Source organism: Triticum dicoccoides, chromosome 3A, assembly GCF_002162155.2.
Source record: "Triticum dicoccoides isolate Atlit2015 ecotype Zavitan chromosome 3A, WEW_v2.0, whole genome shotgun sequence".
Taxonomy (NCBI): domain Eukaryota; kingdom Viridiplantae; phylum Streptophyta; class Magnoliopsida; order Poales; family Poaceae; genus Triticum; species Triticum dicoccoides.
In genome coordinates, this window is record NC_041384.1 from 135,955,439 (window position 1) to 135,968,891 (window position 13,453).

Below are 13,453 nucleotides of genomic sequence, written 5' to 3' on the forward strand. Positions count from 1 at the left end.
AGAGTTGAAATTCATGTATGAAACTATGTTGAATGGACTAGTAGTTTGTCGTTTTAAGAAATTTACATCTTCATTTTGGACCATTTATTGGAGTTGCTTTTTTGGACCATCAATTTGAACCATCTGTTGGAGTTGAGCTTTTTTCAGAGCTCCAAAACGTACTTTTTGGCGATCCAAATTTTACATCTCCGATTTTGGACCGTCAAATTTTGGACCATCTATTGAAGATGCTTTAATGGAGTAAGCTTCTTCACAAGCGCATCTGCACTGCCGATCGATTCAGCCGGGAGGAGGTAGCAAACGTTCTGCCATAACTCTTGAATCTGTTGCAATTGCTGTATTGGTTAACTCAGTTTATATATATGCATGTTCAGGCTCGGTTCTTTTTCCAGCAGCTAATATCTGGAGTTAGGTATCAGTTTATTTCCCAAATTATACTACTACTTGGTTTTGCGTTTCTACAGTTTCATTTGCAATTTCCATTAATCTGTTGTATGCATTCCTCAAGCAAGTATGCATCCTGACATAAAGATCAAGAACACGTTAATCTGCTGGATGGAAGCACCGCTCCTTGTCTGAAGATATGGGGCTTTGGCTATCAGAAGATACTCTGTGGTCTGTGCTATTAATCTCGTGGTGTTGTGCCTGATTGCATGCTTATATGTTAAAAAAAATTGAGGCAAACATTGCATGCTTATGTGATGGGTATTCTTCACGATGGGAACGGGCCAACCTTACCCACTGAGACATTGGTCCGGCCCATATTTTCAAGGTTGATGGGTCCTCTAGGTCACCACCGACCCACGAGGACAAGCGGGTCAACCCAAATTTAATTGCCTAAAGTATGCCATTACAATGCACATGCCGTTGCAAGGTTGTTACCTTTGTGTTTATATGAAAAATTTAAATTATTAGCCAACCTTATAATGCAAACGATTCATGGTAGAAGCCGAAACAATTTCTTTTTAAAAAACTCCCAGCATCTAAATAATGCTAGTTGAATAAATGTGGTTGGACAAATGCTTCTTGTTTTAATTTGTGCAATCTTTGCCACTCAGTATTGGACCATTGGGACGGCAGGGGCCAAGTCCGAGCTAGAGCGGGCCGGCCCATTCCCATCCTGATTAAATATCATCTCTTAAATGTTAAATCTCGACAACAAAAATGTTTGTACCCTCTTACTGCACGAACTCCTAACAAACAGAAGTTTGCTGAATACCAGATTTTTAAGTGAATTGCAGTCGTGTTGTTTTCTATTCTACTCACTCCATAAAGAAATATAAGAGCGTTTAGATTACTAAAGTAGTGATATAAACACTCTTATATTTCTTTACAGAGAGAGTACAATTCTTGTTTCTTCGTTCTTGGCCAAAATCAAAATTAACTGTTGGACCTGAAGTGCTTTAAACTGTCTCCTGCGTACTCTGTCATTTGCTGCCTAACTTAATTCACTTTGCTCGGCCATAAAAAACTTTACGCGCTTTCTGAACCTTTCATTGGTATGAGCGGTGTATGGCCTTGAGGAGTAATCATTTAAATACTTTCTGTTTTTTTTTGCTCAAGTGCTAATAATTTGTTTTCGAATGGAGATTGCCGATGTGTGGATGTGGTGACCCTTTATGTATTTGGTGCCTAGTGCCTACCCTTTCAAGGATAAAGAAGATCCCAAGAATTTCAAAATGAAATTTCAGGTATCTTGCTACTAGCCGTTCAGCTTTGCAGTTCCACAAGTTGTACTTATAGCCCAACAAGTAAATACAGAGTTTTCATCAAAAAAGTAAATACTGAGCCCAAATTGCAGAAAATATGGGTGTTCAGTACTAGATACATCCTGAAACTGTAGTGCCAGCGCCATGTTTTAGTTATTTTCTCCCCTTGCTTGTTTTCTTCTTCTAGCACACGTACGTGTTCCATGTGGGCAATGCATTATCCTACGGCGCATGGTCATCTTGCCTACTAGTAAGAGATCAAAAACCTTTTTTTTTCTGGTTCTGTAATTAGTAATACTATGCTACGGGATTGTGTGCTCCTCCACTCCACTACAGTGAGAAGTGGGTATAGGAAAACGAGGACGCTGCAGCAACCAACACATCTCGCAAGCAAAGTATAGTACATGAATAAACACAACAACGTATACAAACAAACAATGGGGTCACTAAATAGAAATTAGATGTGACATATTATGTCACATCTAGATAAGCACTAGACACGCACTTTTTAGTTTATATGTTTTCGCTATTGGCGGGGATCCTACAGTGCACCGCCCGGTGGCAGCTTTGTCAGACAGAGCGATACGTGTCGGGAAATGATAGGCACACGTACAGTCGAACAAGCGTGCATGCTGCTGTTCTGCCTACGGTTCTCTAGGCCTGAAAACTCGAATCAAAGTGCTCCCACACGCACTGCATCGATCATCTCTCCCGGCACGCACAGAACCACGCTCACGCACAAATCAGTGCAATTATTTGTCTTATCATTGCAGGTTTCCATGAGAGGTTTACTCATCTCGGAAACTCGCAAGTGTAGGAATCATATCATGATCAGCGGTTCGAGAGGCCGACTCCACTCATCAACAAAACCTCCTCCTCTTCCTTGTCTTGTAGATTTCACAAGTCAACCCAAGACCTTAAACCACTCACGTTAGGCACCCAAAGCATGCGTCTAGCCATCTACCCATGCATATAGAAACATGACCCAAAAGTCAGACACACACTGCCATGCATGTTGGACAGCGAAAGAGAGTACACGCATGAGCTTATAAAATACTACCGCTACACAGATTCTTTTTTGACTAATTGCTCATTCATTTATAATCACCATTACATTGCAGGGTTCAATCTTCAAAGTCGTCCTCTGAATATCAGTAGACCCTAGCTAGTAAGATCGATCGATGAAGAACTTTATATATCTATATTACTGCGGCTAGTGCTAATTAAGTAGTAGTACGTGGTATATAAAGATAGTAGCTAAGCTTGAGCTGACACTAGAGTCAACAAAGCCATGGGAGATCACACAAAAACACACACCGATCGATACACTTACGCCGCAAAAGCAATTGACTAGTAGCAACTGATCAACGTACTCCGGCCTTAGCTTATAATAAACCAAGCTTCCATAGCTATGGCAGATGCTCAAAGCATCTAAATGATTATGCTTATAACTTCGCCTGGATGTTGGCTGGTCAAGCAAGCTCCTGGTTCTTCTCCACCACCCTCACCTCCTTGGCCGACCTCAGCACGCTGGCCTGCATCAGTATATAGTTAAGTCGCTCATGTGTGCAATCAGGGTGTAAGAGAAGATTCATGTACAGTAGAGGTGAGCATGTATGAGGATCCATGTACATCCATGATGCATGTGAGGTTATAGGCGGGGCGGTGACCTGAGCGTCGGTGATCTCGACGGCGAATCCGTCGACGATGGCCAGCGAGGACTTCTTCCAGTAGGTGTCGGGCTGGAGGAGCTTGGCGAGGAGCTTATCGTGCTTCTGGCTCAGGTACGCGTCCAGCGTCGCCGACCCCTGCTTCGTCCTGCACCCAAGCCAACAAACCATCCATCAAAACTGCGCACATATATTGGATAGAAGATGCAAGCCATTATAGTTATGTGCAAGGTATACAGACCGATCGGCCCTTAGGCGCTCGTAGACAGGGTCGAAGTTCATGAAGACGAAGTAGACCTCCTGCTGCGGCTTCGCCATTGCTCGCGCTCGTTGGATTCTCTCTCCCTCGAGCTACACAGGAAGCTAGGTAGCAGCACTAAGGTTTTCAGTGCGGGTAATGACTAATGATATGAGTGAGAGAGCAAGTGCTAGCTTGGCTTGGTTCCATATCATTGCTATGGGCCGGTATTTATAGCCGGGGGAGAGGAGGTGGTCACATGCCGATCTTGTCACCGGCCGGGAGGGAGCTAGCTTGCATCTTTCTTACTGTGTCCAGATTAGCCTAGATCTAGAGTGATTAGTCAAATTAGGGAAAGCGCGACGCAACTAACAAACATGCAGCCAACTGCGCGAGCTTAGGCCGGCTTGAACTTGGTCAAGGGAATCTCGCCTATAAAACGCGCACGCACATGCATGTGCGTACGTCCAGCCACTAGTTAACCAACCCTTGCTTGTCCATGTAGCAAGCTTGCTGCAGGCACTGTGACGCGCATGTATATTTTATGTGGGTTGCAGTTGCATTGCTGGAGAAGATAAGAGTATATACATACACATTTTTGTATGGTTCGTGAGCAATATCCAATAGAATGTCTCTGATGGTTGGGCAGAGGGGAGGGGGCATGCGATGGTGACACAGGCCTGCATGCAGGCGCAGTGGATATGTACGTAGCATGGAATCTCGCGCAGAGCTGGAAGAGGTCAAGGGCTCGAGATCTCTGCGCTGCACCTGGGACTCAGAGGGAGAGGCGCTGTAGGCTGGAGACTGGCCGGATTGTACGCATGCATGTCGTCGCAGCTGGCGCTGGTCAGTGGTCAGTACCAGATCCGGATGGGATGGGGTGTGAGCAGAGCGGGCAGCTCGCAGTACGTACGGCCGCGAGCATGCATGCATGCGACGCAGAGCTGGCTGCCGCCCGGCTGCTGCGTGCATGGCCAGAGCGAGAGGAGAGGAGAGGGCCCGGACCGATCGGATCCGGCGCAAGGACGGCACTGGCCGGCAAGGATCTCGGCGAGGGGCCGAGATCGGGCTAGCTGCCATGCATGCACATTTTTGGTAATGCTGTACACTTGTATGTTTGCATCTCTAGAAACGTGACCGAGTCGCTGATCATGCATGCATGCACGACAGGTTACATATACTTCCTCCATTCCACAATGTAGTGCTTCCTTTATTCACGTGCTTTAACTTTGATCGTAAATTTAATTAGCAATACCGATTACGGCGGGAGCAAAAATTATATCAGTGAATTAGTATTCGAAAGAAGTTTTCAATTATATAATTTTTTTCTCCCGTCGTAGTTGGTCTCGTTGGTTAAATTTATGATCAAAGTTGAACCTCAGAAAACGCGGGCGCACTATATTTTGAAATGGAGGTAGTATCAACTATACCATGCATGCTAAGCTTGTCTTGTACCTTTTTTTCTGGAGGTAGGGTCATTGCATCCTCGGATGTATGCAAGGCAATCAAAGCTTGAGTGCACATATTATACTATTTTTTTGTGCCGTGTCACTTCGTAGGCTGCTGCAGGCTGCAGCCTAATGAGTTTAATTAGTCCGCGACGAGTTAATATCACCACCGGTACATGAACTTGCCGGCGTTAGCAGATACATACATAAAGTTAGAAAAACAAGAAAAATGGTCACTTAACTCCTATGTTGCAACAGTTTGGTCCAAAACGGTCTGAAACAGTCTACTTAGCTTGCTTTGTTACCATGAGGTCCTATTTTTTCCTGATTGCAAAGTGGATCAAAAAAACTTTTAAATATATTTTCAGGAAGTCTTCAGCTATAGGGCGGGATGAAATATTGTAAAAATGACCGTTGTTACCATGAACTAGCACATAGGTCAGATAACCCTTCCCAACCCCCTTGGTCTGTTCGTTTCACCTTCCACCTCAAGCGGGACCAAGGCAGGGCAACGAAGCAATTGATTTTGTGGGCAACGATCGCGGCAGCATGGAGCCGATCTAGAGCCTCGCGCCTACCCTCCGGATGTGTTCTAATCAAGTTGAGAGGCCAGGAATGTATTCTCTTGAACTAAACAACGCTGAAACTAGATAAATAGGAGTAGCTCACAAGTCTAAAACTGAAATTGATTCATCCGTAGACAAATGTACAATTTTCAGCATCACGAGAGCACTGCAAGTCCAAGTTTAATTGGCATCAATGCCACATCCAATCGCTGTTGCGAGGAGTCTTCTATGTGCTGAGGTTTAGGCAATGACGCACAACGGAGAGACTAGCTCCAGCCGGACACCTGCCTCCTACATCCTCCTTTGATCCACTTTGCAATCGGGTATTTAAAAGTTTTTTGTACAAGTTTGAATCACAAATACCAAGAATTTTCTGTGCAAACTTACAACACAAAGATGAGGCACAAAATGCTACATTAACCTCCTCAAGCCGCCGCCACCGCTCATGTCGCCACCACCAGGGAGACTGCCTTCTGCCTTGCATGGGAGATGTACAAATGCCCCAGCCACCGCTCATGTCACAGCTACCAGCGAGACCACCTCTCCCTCGTGCGGACGATGTCTCAATTGCACGTTCAGCACCCTCTTTTGCGACACCGACGTGTGTGACCACTATGGGCCCTCGATGGCGGGAGTGCAAGCGCGGGCTTGGGCTTAGGGATTTGAGTCGGGTGGACATGTGAGGAATAGGAAACACAAGACATTATAGTACCTTTATACTATAACACCAAGGGGTTTTGTCATAAAAAAATATCGCAGACACATGCCACTTCATGGCATGGCATTCAATCTGACAGCTATGAGACCGTTTTGTACCAAACAGTTACGACATCAGGAGTTAAGTAATCATTTTTATGGGGTTTTCAAGTTTATGTATGTATTTTTTTTTTAAATTGTTCGGATTGCTTACCGCATGTGTCATGTGGTAAGTTTATGTATGTATTTGTTAACACCGTGCAGCGGTGCAAGTTCATGTACTTAGGATGATATCAACTCTTCCACGACACGACCTTTGAAACAGTGGGGAGAGAGCACACGTCTGATTTCTTTGTACCGACGTTGATATTTGGAAACCATCTGCAGTGCCCAAGAGGCCAAGACCTCGTTATATCACTCCACGAGTTATTGAGTTTGGCTTTGAGGCAACGTACGTACTGGCTAGCTAGCCAGTGTACGACAAGTGATGGACGCCGGGCCGGCCCCGGGCATTGATGAGGCCCACGTGTACGTGTTGGACACCTGCCGTCCAGCGAAAGGTCGTCGGAGCTGTGGGGGACTGGTTTCCCGCCGGGGCATCACATGCTCGCTACGCTGCCTGCCTCCGTCCAACTTTCGGGTCATTTCCGGGGTCCTACGCTGAGCCAAGAGAAAGACTTTGTTGGCGCCTCTCCCTTTGTCGTTCCATGCATGGATGCCTCCACGGTAACAAACTCTGTGGACTGTGGCCATGAATGCATGCAGGCGTACGGCCTCAACTCCTGAAAACAGCTTGCATGCACGGAGCAGGCACGTGCATGTTTGTGCCTTAGGCCTGGCCAGTGTAAATCTTGTTTAGGCTCCGTTTGAAATCGTGGAGCCTTTTCAAAGTCGCCTCTCCACCCACTTCCCAAACTGTGACAACAACCTGGCATGCCTATTTTTTTTTCTTCCAACCAAGCTAACTGTTTTTCCATTAGTTGCTCAACGGAAAAAAAATCTTACAAGTACTACTCACTAATAGGGTGAGCGTCCGCCCTCCAAGAACGGAGGGGCGGGGGCGGGGGCGTATCTTTCCATTTGTCTGGCGGAAAAGCACGAAGGCGGGGGCTGGAGGGTCGCGAGCGAAGGAGTCGAGGATTTTCTCCCCGACCTATCGACATAGGGAGAACTAACCGGAGGTGGGCTGTCGAAAGGTCAGGGATCTTCCTCCCTCGCATGCAACCAAATAGGGATGTTTGCTTGCCCAGGGCCAACTCAGCCCGTGGTTTACCCACCCGGGGAAAAGGCAGGGATCCCCCTGAGATCCCTTACAACCAACCGGTTCAAGAGATACATGTCTTAGAAGGGATCGCAGTTTTAAAAACCAAACCAGACCAGTGGTCCGACCAAATATACCGGAGTCGAGGCCTCGTTTGGCTAATAAGGTGTGTTGGTCTTTTAGAAGAAAAAAATGGCAAAACATCTGGAAACCGGTGTGTCAACTGGGATTCAAACCTTCAACCTTGAGCCAAATCATGCCCAAAAGCACTTCACGAACTGGGCTAGCCCCGAGTTCTAATATATTGATGGACTACATCTGGTATTAAGTGCATTCATTTGATCATATGTTGTTTTTATAGAAAAAAGGCTTTAATATTCATGTTTTCTTCATTATGAAACCGGCTGAACCGGCGGTCTAACTGGTAAAAACCTAAACTGATAGTCTCACCGGTTTGATTTTCGGTCCAGTTTGGAAGGGGTGTAACCAGAGCGACTAAAAGCCCAAACCTTCCTGACAAAACCTCAATAGGGAACTGAGAGCAACTCAAGTACTAGTGATCATTCATGTTGCACGATCATTAGCGAGAGCTGCACATGATACCTGCGCAACCAGAGAAGAAGTCATTACACGCAATTAAAACAGACTAACATGTTTGTTGTCAAAAAAGCTTTTTCGTAGTCAGAATAGAGTAGTAGATTGTTTGGGCGAGATACAACCGTACCGAGTGTAGCACAGCTGTGTGGCTACACAGACGAACCCCATATGTACCGAGGAATTCTTTCTTCTTGACTGTAACTCTATAATTCTGGAATAAAACACTCTTACGCTCGCAAAACAACATGTTTGTTGTCAAAAAACAATGCATTGTCCATCCGGGTGAACATGAGCTCGGGAGCTAAACCCCTTCCCCATGCAAAAAAAAACTAGTACTCTAGCATACATAGGACTCATCATGCATGAGTTCATGACGGTGCTTCATATAATTGGAGTGCACAGGCTATATTGTCTTTGTTCGATTGATACTTGTCGACTGGACTACTGCACTAGTTTTACCTTTGGCCTTGCTTTCGGTGATAGTACGTGTGTGCACCATATGCATCTCACCACCAAAAACTTCTTCGTCATTTTTGGGCCGGCATACATTGATAATGCGTGCATGCATGTATGGGCGTATGGCGCTACAGGGAAAGATTTGTCCTGGGTGGAGGCGCCATGCATAACGTTGATTTTATCATTTTTTTTTGCGGGAACGTTGATTTTATCATATGGCATCGAATAAAGTGGCAGTCATCTAGCGTATGGTCTATCTTCGCGAAACGATACACACTACGTTTTTTTTTTTCTTTTTTGATGGTGATTGAGGGGTCGATGCACACGGCGTATTTTTTACAGAGCGATACACACTACCTTTTTTTTAGTAACGGCATCCTTTAGTAAGTGCAAAGATTCAAAGGAATACAAATAATATTGGCCAAATCTAAGAGCAACACATGGCACCTGGTAGAAAGAGAGGATGCCGCTTTGGTAGAAAGAGCGATCCGTTAAACGGCTGTTTCTCGTGGATAAATTTGACGTCTCGAAACAAACTACGTTGAAAGTTGATCTCACGTTTTTGAGAACAGGGTGTCACCCTATTGGCTAGGCCCGCATTGAGCGTGCTAGCCCACCCGGGTTTGAGACTCGAGTGACCCATGGTGTTTATAGTTTCTTCTATAAAAATATGCTTTCATGGGCTAGTCCTGGGTGGTCTTATTTTTTCTAAAAGTGTTGATCTCTTGCAGAATAGTAGCATACCGACAAAGAAGTATCAGATGCAATGTTAGCCACCACTTTCAGGCAGTCGGAAGCAATGCACAACGGGTTGAGGTGTAGATCCGTAGCTAATGTAGGGCACATCTAGATGTGCCCTAATTATTGCACATCTAATTGACTCAGTGAAGCACAAAACAGAAAAAAATAATACCAGCACGAATCTTCGCGTAAAACCATTGGTATAGGACTTCAGATGTACAATACTTATGACACATTTAAATGCGCTATAGCAAAACTGAATGCCAAAGCCTCTTTGCATCATGATAAACACTGCGTAGTATACCTGGAAAAAAAATCTACATAGTACGCTACCACTCCCTCCGTTCCTAAATATAAGTCTTTATAGAGATTTCACTATGGACTAAATACGAAACAAAATGAGTGAACCCTAAATATAAGTCTTTTTAGACATTTTAAATGGACTACAATATACGAATGTATGTAGACATATTTTAGAGTTTAGATTCACTCATTTTACTTCGTATGTAATCATTTGTTAAAATCTCTAAAAAAATATTATATTTAGAAATGGAGGGAGTAGATGCTTGGCGACAAAGGGCCAACCATGCAAAAGAAAAAAGGACAAAGGGCCAATCATGCACAAGTAGCGAGCCCGGCCACTAGCCAGCACCAGCCCCAGCCCGGCCCAGTAAGTCGACAGCACTTTACCTACTTCCTACTATCCAAACCTAATTTGATAATATCCGGAATAGTGGGCTTTAGTTTGAGCCCTCAGATTCTTGCATGAATCCACGGTGCTCTTCGTTTGCCGACACACAGTAGCAACACTGCCCACTCCCGTTCTACATGGACGTGCTGTAGCTAGCTTTGGAGTGGCGCGGAGTGGATATACCTATACGTACGTACCTAAACGTCCACTGATCAAAAATGCATGCTCATGTCTTGACAGCTTTAATTGTGACGTTGCTGGCTACCACTAGTGACCCACATGCTGTCACCTAAACTACAGCGTACAGTGGCTATAAGCCACGTGAGGTCGAGGTGACGTTAGTCGTAGTGCTCCAGATAACATGCTTGGGAGCGCGCAAGTCAACAATGGCGACAGTGGGGGCATGCACGCAATAGCTTTGCTAGCAGACGCAGCGCGGCGACGCATGCGACGCCGGGCGGCTGGTGCGTGAATCTGGCCGACGACCTGCACGCGACTACGCCGGGCGACCGAGCGGCAGTAATGTGAGGTGGATGGATAGATCCATGCAGGAGGTTAGGTAAATCGTAACTATCGGTGGGTGGCCGAAAAAGTTCCTTGCCCGTCCAGTTGGTCCTCAAATTTGTATTGACTCGAGCGGCCTCGGTTGAACTATCACTGCAGTTTACGACCTTACTTGAACATGATCTGTTTTATAAGCTCGTACCGCTGCATCCTTTATGAATAAGGAGGCAAGAACTATCACTGCAGTTTTACCTGCCTAGTCTAACGTTTTCTTTTGGTTTCTACAAATAGGTGCTCTTCGATTCGCCAACATGGATCGCGCAAATGACTGTTTCCTTTTGTTTCTCAGTTTATCTAAAAACATTTTTTCACTTTGTTTTTTTATCTTTGTTTTTCAATTTTTATTATGTTTTCATTTTCTTTTATTTCTTATACTACTCCCTATGTCCGAAAAAGCTTGTCCTAAGGTTGTTCCTCAAATGGATGTACTAGCATAGTCCTAGATATATCCACTTGAGAGACTGAGGGAGTATTATGTGTATCCTTATATTTATTTTACCTTTTTGTTTTACCCTTTTTATTATAGTAATTATGTTTTTGAATAAATGTATGCATTTTTGTGACATATAAATCTAACCACCATGCATAGATTTTCTTATAAGTGAACATTTTTAAAATACACATCATTTTTAAAATAATGTGAAACATATTGAAATGCATTATGATTTTTACTAAATACATTAAAAAATTAAAATGCACAATGAATATTATTTAGTTACATGAACAAATTATTTTCTATTTTTCAACTAGAACTTTTGTATTACATTAATACTTTTTAAATAAATGATAAGCATCATTTCAAAAGCATGGTGAATGTTCTAAATAAGTTATGAAGATTTTTGGTATACAGAATGATTTTTTTCAAATATTTGATAAACATTTTTAAATATATATTAAACTAAAAAATTCCCTTACGTGGTGATTTTTTAAATAAGCAAACACAAATTATATCTGTGTGTTGAAAATTAAATTAAATATGCTAAAAATATTTTTAAAATTTATTATTATTATTTTCAATATGTGATGAATCTTTTTTAAATATGTGATGCACATATTTTCAAATATGCAATCTTTTTTCTAAATACATTACGAACATTTTAAATACATAAGCAACAGTTTACAAACAACATTTTTAAAATAAAGTGATGAATTATTTTCAAATGTGGTGTTTTTTATATATGCTATGAACATTTCTGAATACGCAATGAATACTTTTTAAATGTATGATGAAAACTTTTAAGTACATGATGAACATTTTCAAATATGCAGTGAATGACTTTTCATATACACTGTCATTTAAAAAAAATACTCGATGATCATGTCTCCAAAAATGCATTGGATAAAATAGATTAATTGTTTTGGAAAATACTTGGAAACTTTTTTAAAGTACATGTTTTTTCATGAAACTGCAACAATATTTTATCAAAAAAATGTAAGATTATTGAACAAAAAAGAAACAAGAAAAGGAAAAATGCATGAAAAGAAGATCCCGCTGCTATTTTGTGCCCAACCCAGGTGGGGTGCGCTGCCGTTGACGCATAGCACTTGCGAGGAGCTTGGCGGCTTCTTTTACTCATCGGGGTGTCATCAAAGAAATTAAAGCTTGGGCAACTTCTTTTACTTATTCTACTTTTACTCATGAACTCAGAAGCTCGAATTTTGAAGCTAATAAATTGGCTAGGTATGGCATGTTTGGTTAGGATCTCCTCATGATCCTATGTTGACTCTAAAATAGAGCACTTGCAACGAGAGAAATATAGACACACCCGTTTGTGCGGCAAATTGACACAATCAGGGTCAATTCAGATTTGCCGAACCAAAGCGCGGGAGCTATATGTCTCGCCTTCAAGGCGACATTATTGGGCGGACTTGATACTGTAACTCAGCTCACATTCTTTTTTCCTTTGTTTTTTATTGATTATTACTGTTTTTCAGGGTTACTTTTGTTTTTCTAAGGTTTTATTCGACTTTTATTTTTATTTTTAGTCTTTATTTGGTTTTTTGTTTCTTTATTCGTGTTTTTTTCAACACATGTCTAAGTTTTTCATACACATTGTATATTTTTCATATACATTAAGAACATGTTTTTATACATGTCCTACATTTTCTAAATACATGATATTTTTTCAAATATATGTTTTGATTTCTTTTTTCATATAGATATATTGTATATTATTCGTATAGATATAATTATTTTTGTATATTCGTTTAACATTTTTCCAAGTACTTGTTTTGAACATTTTTAATACATGTTACACATTTTTCAATACAAGTTAAAACATTTTTTGTATGATATGAAACTTTTTAAAACTATGTGCACATTTTTTCTATAGGATAACTTTTAAGAAAATCGCAAAATGATTTTTTGAGATATGTGAATATTTTGTAAATGTAACATACTTTAATTTAATGGTTTGAAACATTATTTTTATTACATGAACACTTCTTTAACATTGTATAATTTCACGTACATTTTTTTGAAATATGTGAACATTTTTTAAATGCCACATGCAATTTTTTGAATATACGTCATTTTCTAAAAGTTGAGCAAACATTGTTTACATGAACATTTTCTAAATGTGTGATGAACAATTTTAAAAAGTTAACTAGTTTTTTCCACAATATATGTCTTCAGTACTTTTCAAAAAATAAACAAAAGAGAAAAAGTATATGCACAGTGTCAATGTGATAAAACACTTGGTTACTTTGCTGGCCTACTCCCCACCCTGCTGGCGGTGCGTTCTTCTCTCTCGCATAAAACGAGACATAGATTCGCCCGCACCAAAGGCCTTCTTCTTCGGAGCAGAGGCGTAAGC

The 13,453-nt window shown here is 42.0% G+C and overlaps 1 protein-coding gene across 1 annotated transcript; it reads right to left on the reverse strand.

Annotated features, from left to right (window-relative positions):
• Positions 1-2,786: 2,786 nt before the first annotated feature.
• Positions 2,787-3,804, reverse strand: LOC119271395. Its single transcript, XM_037553244.1, has 3 exons — positions 3,621-3,804; positions 3,380-3,527; positions 2,787-3,244 (listed from the first exon to the last, which is right to left on the reverse strand). The coding sequence occupies exons 1-3, from the start codon at positions 3,695-3,697 to the stop codon at positions 3,182-3,184; spliced, it is 288 nt and encodes a 95-aa protein (XP_037409141.1). The 5' UTR covers positions 3,698-3,804; the 3' UTR covers positions 2,787-3,181.
• Positions 3,805-13,453: the final 9,649 nt, after the last annotated feature.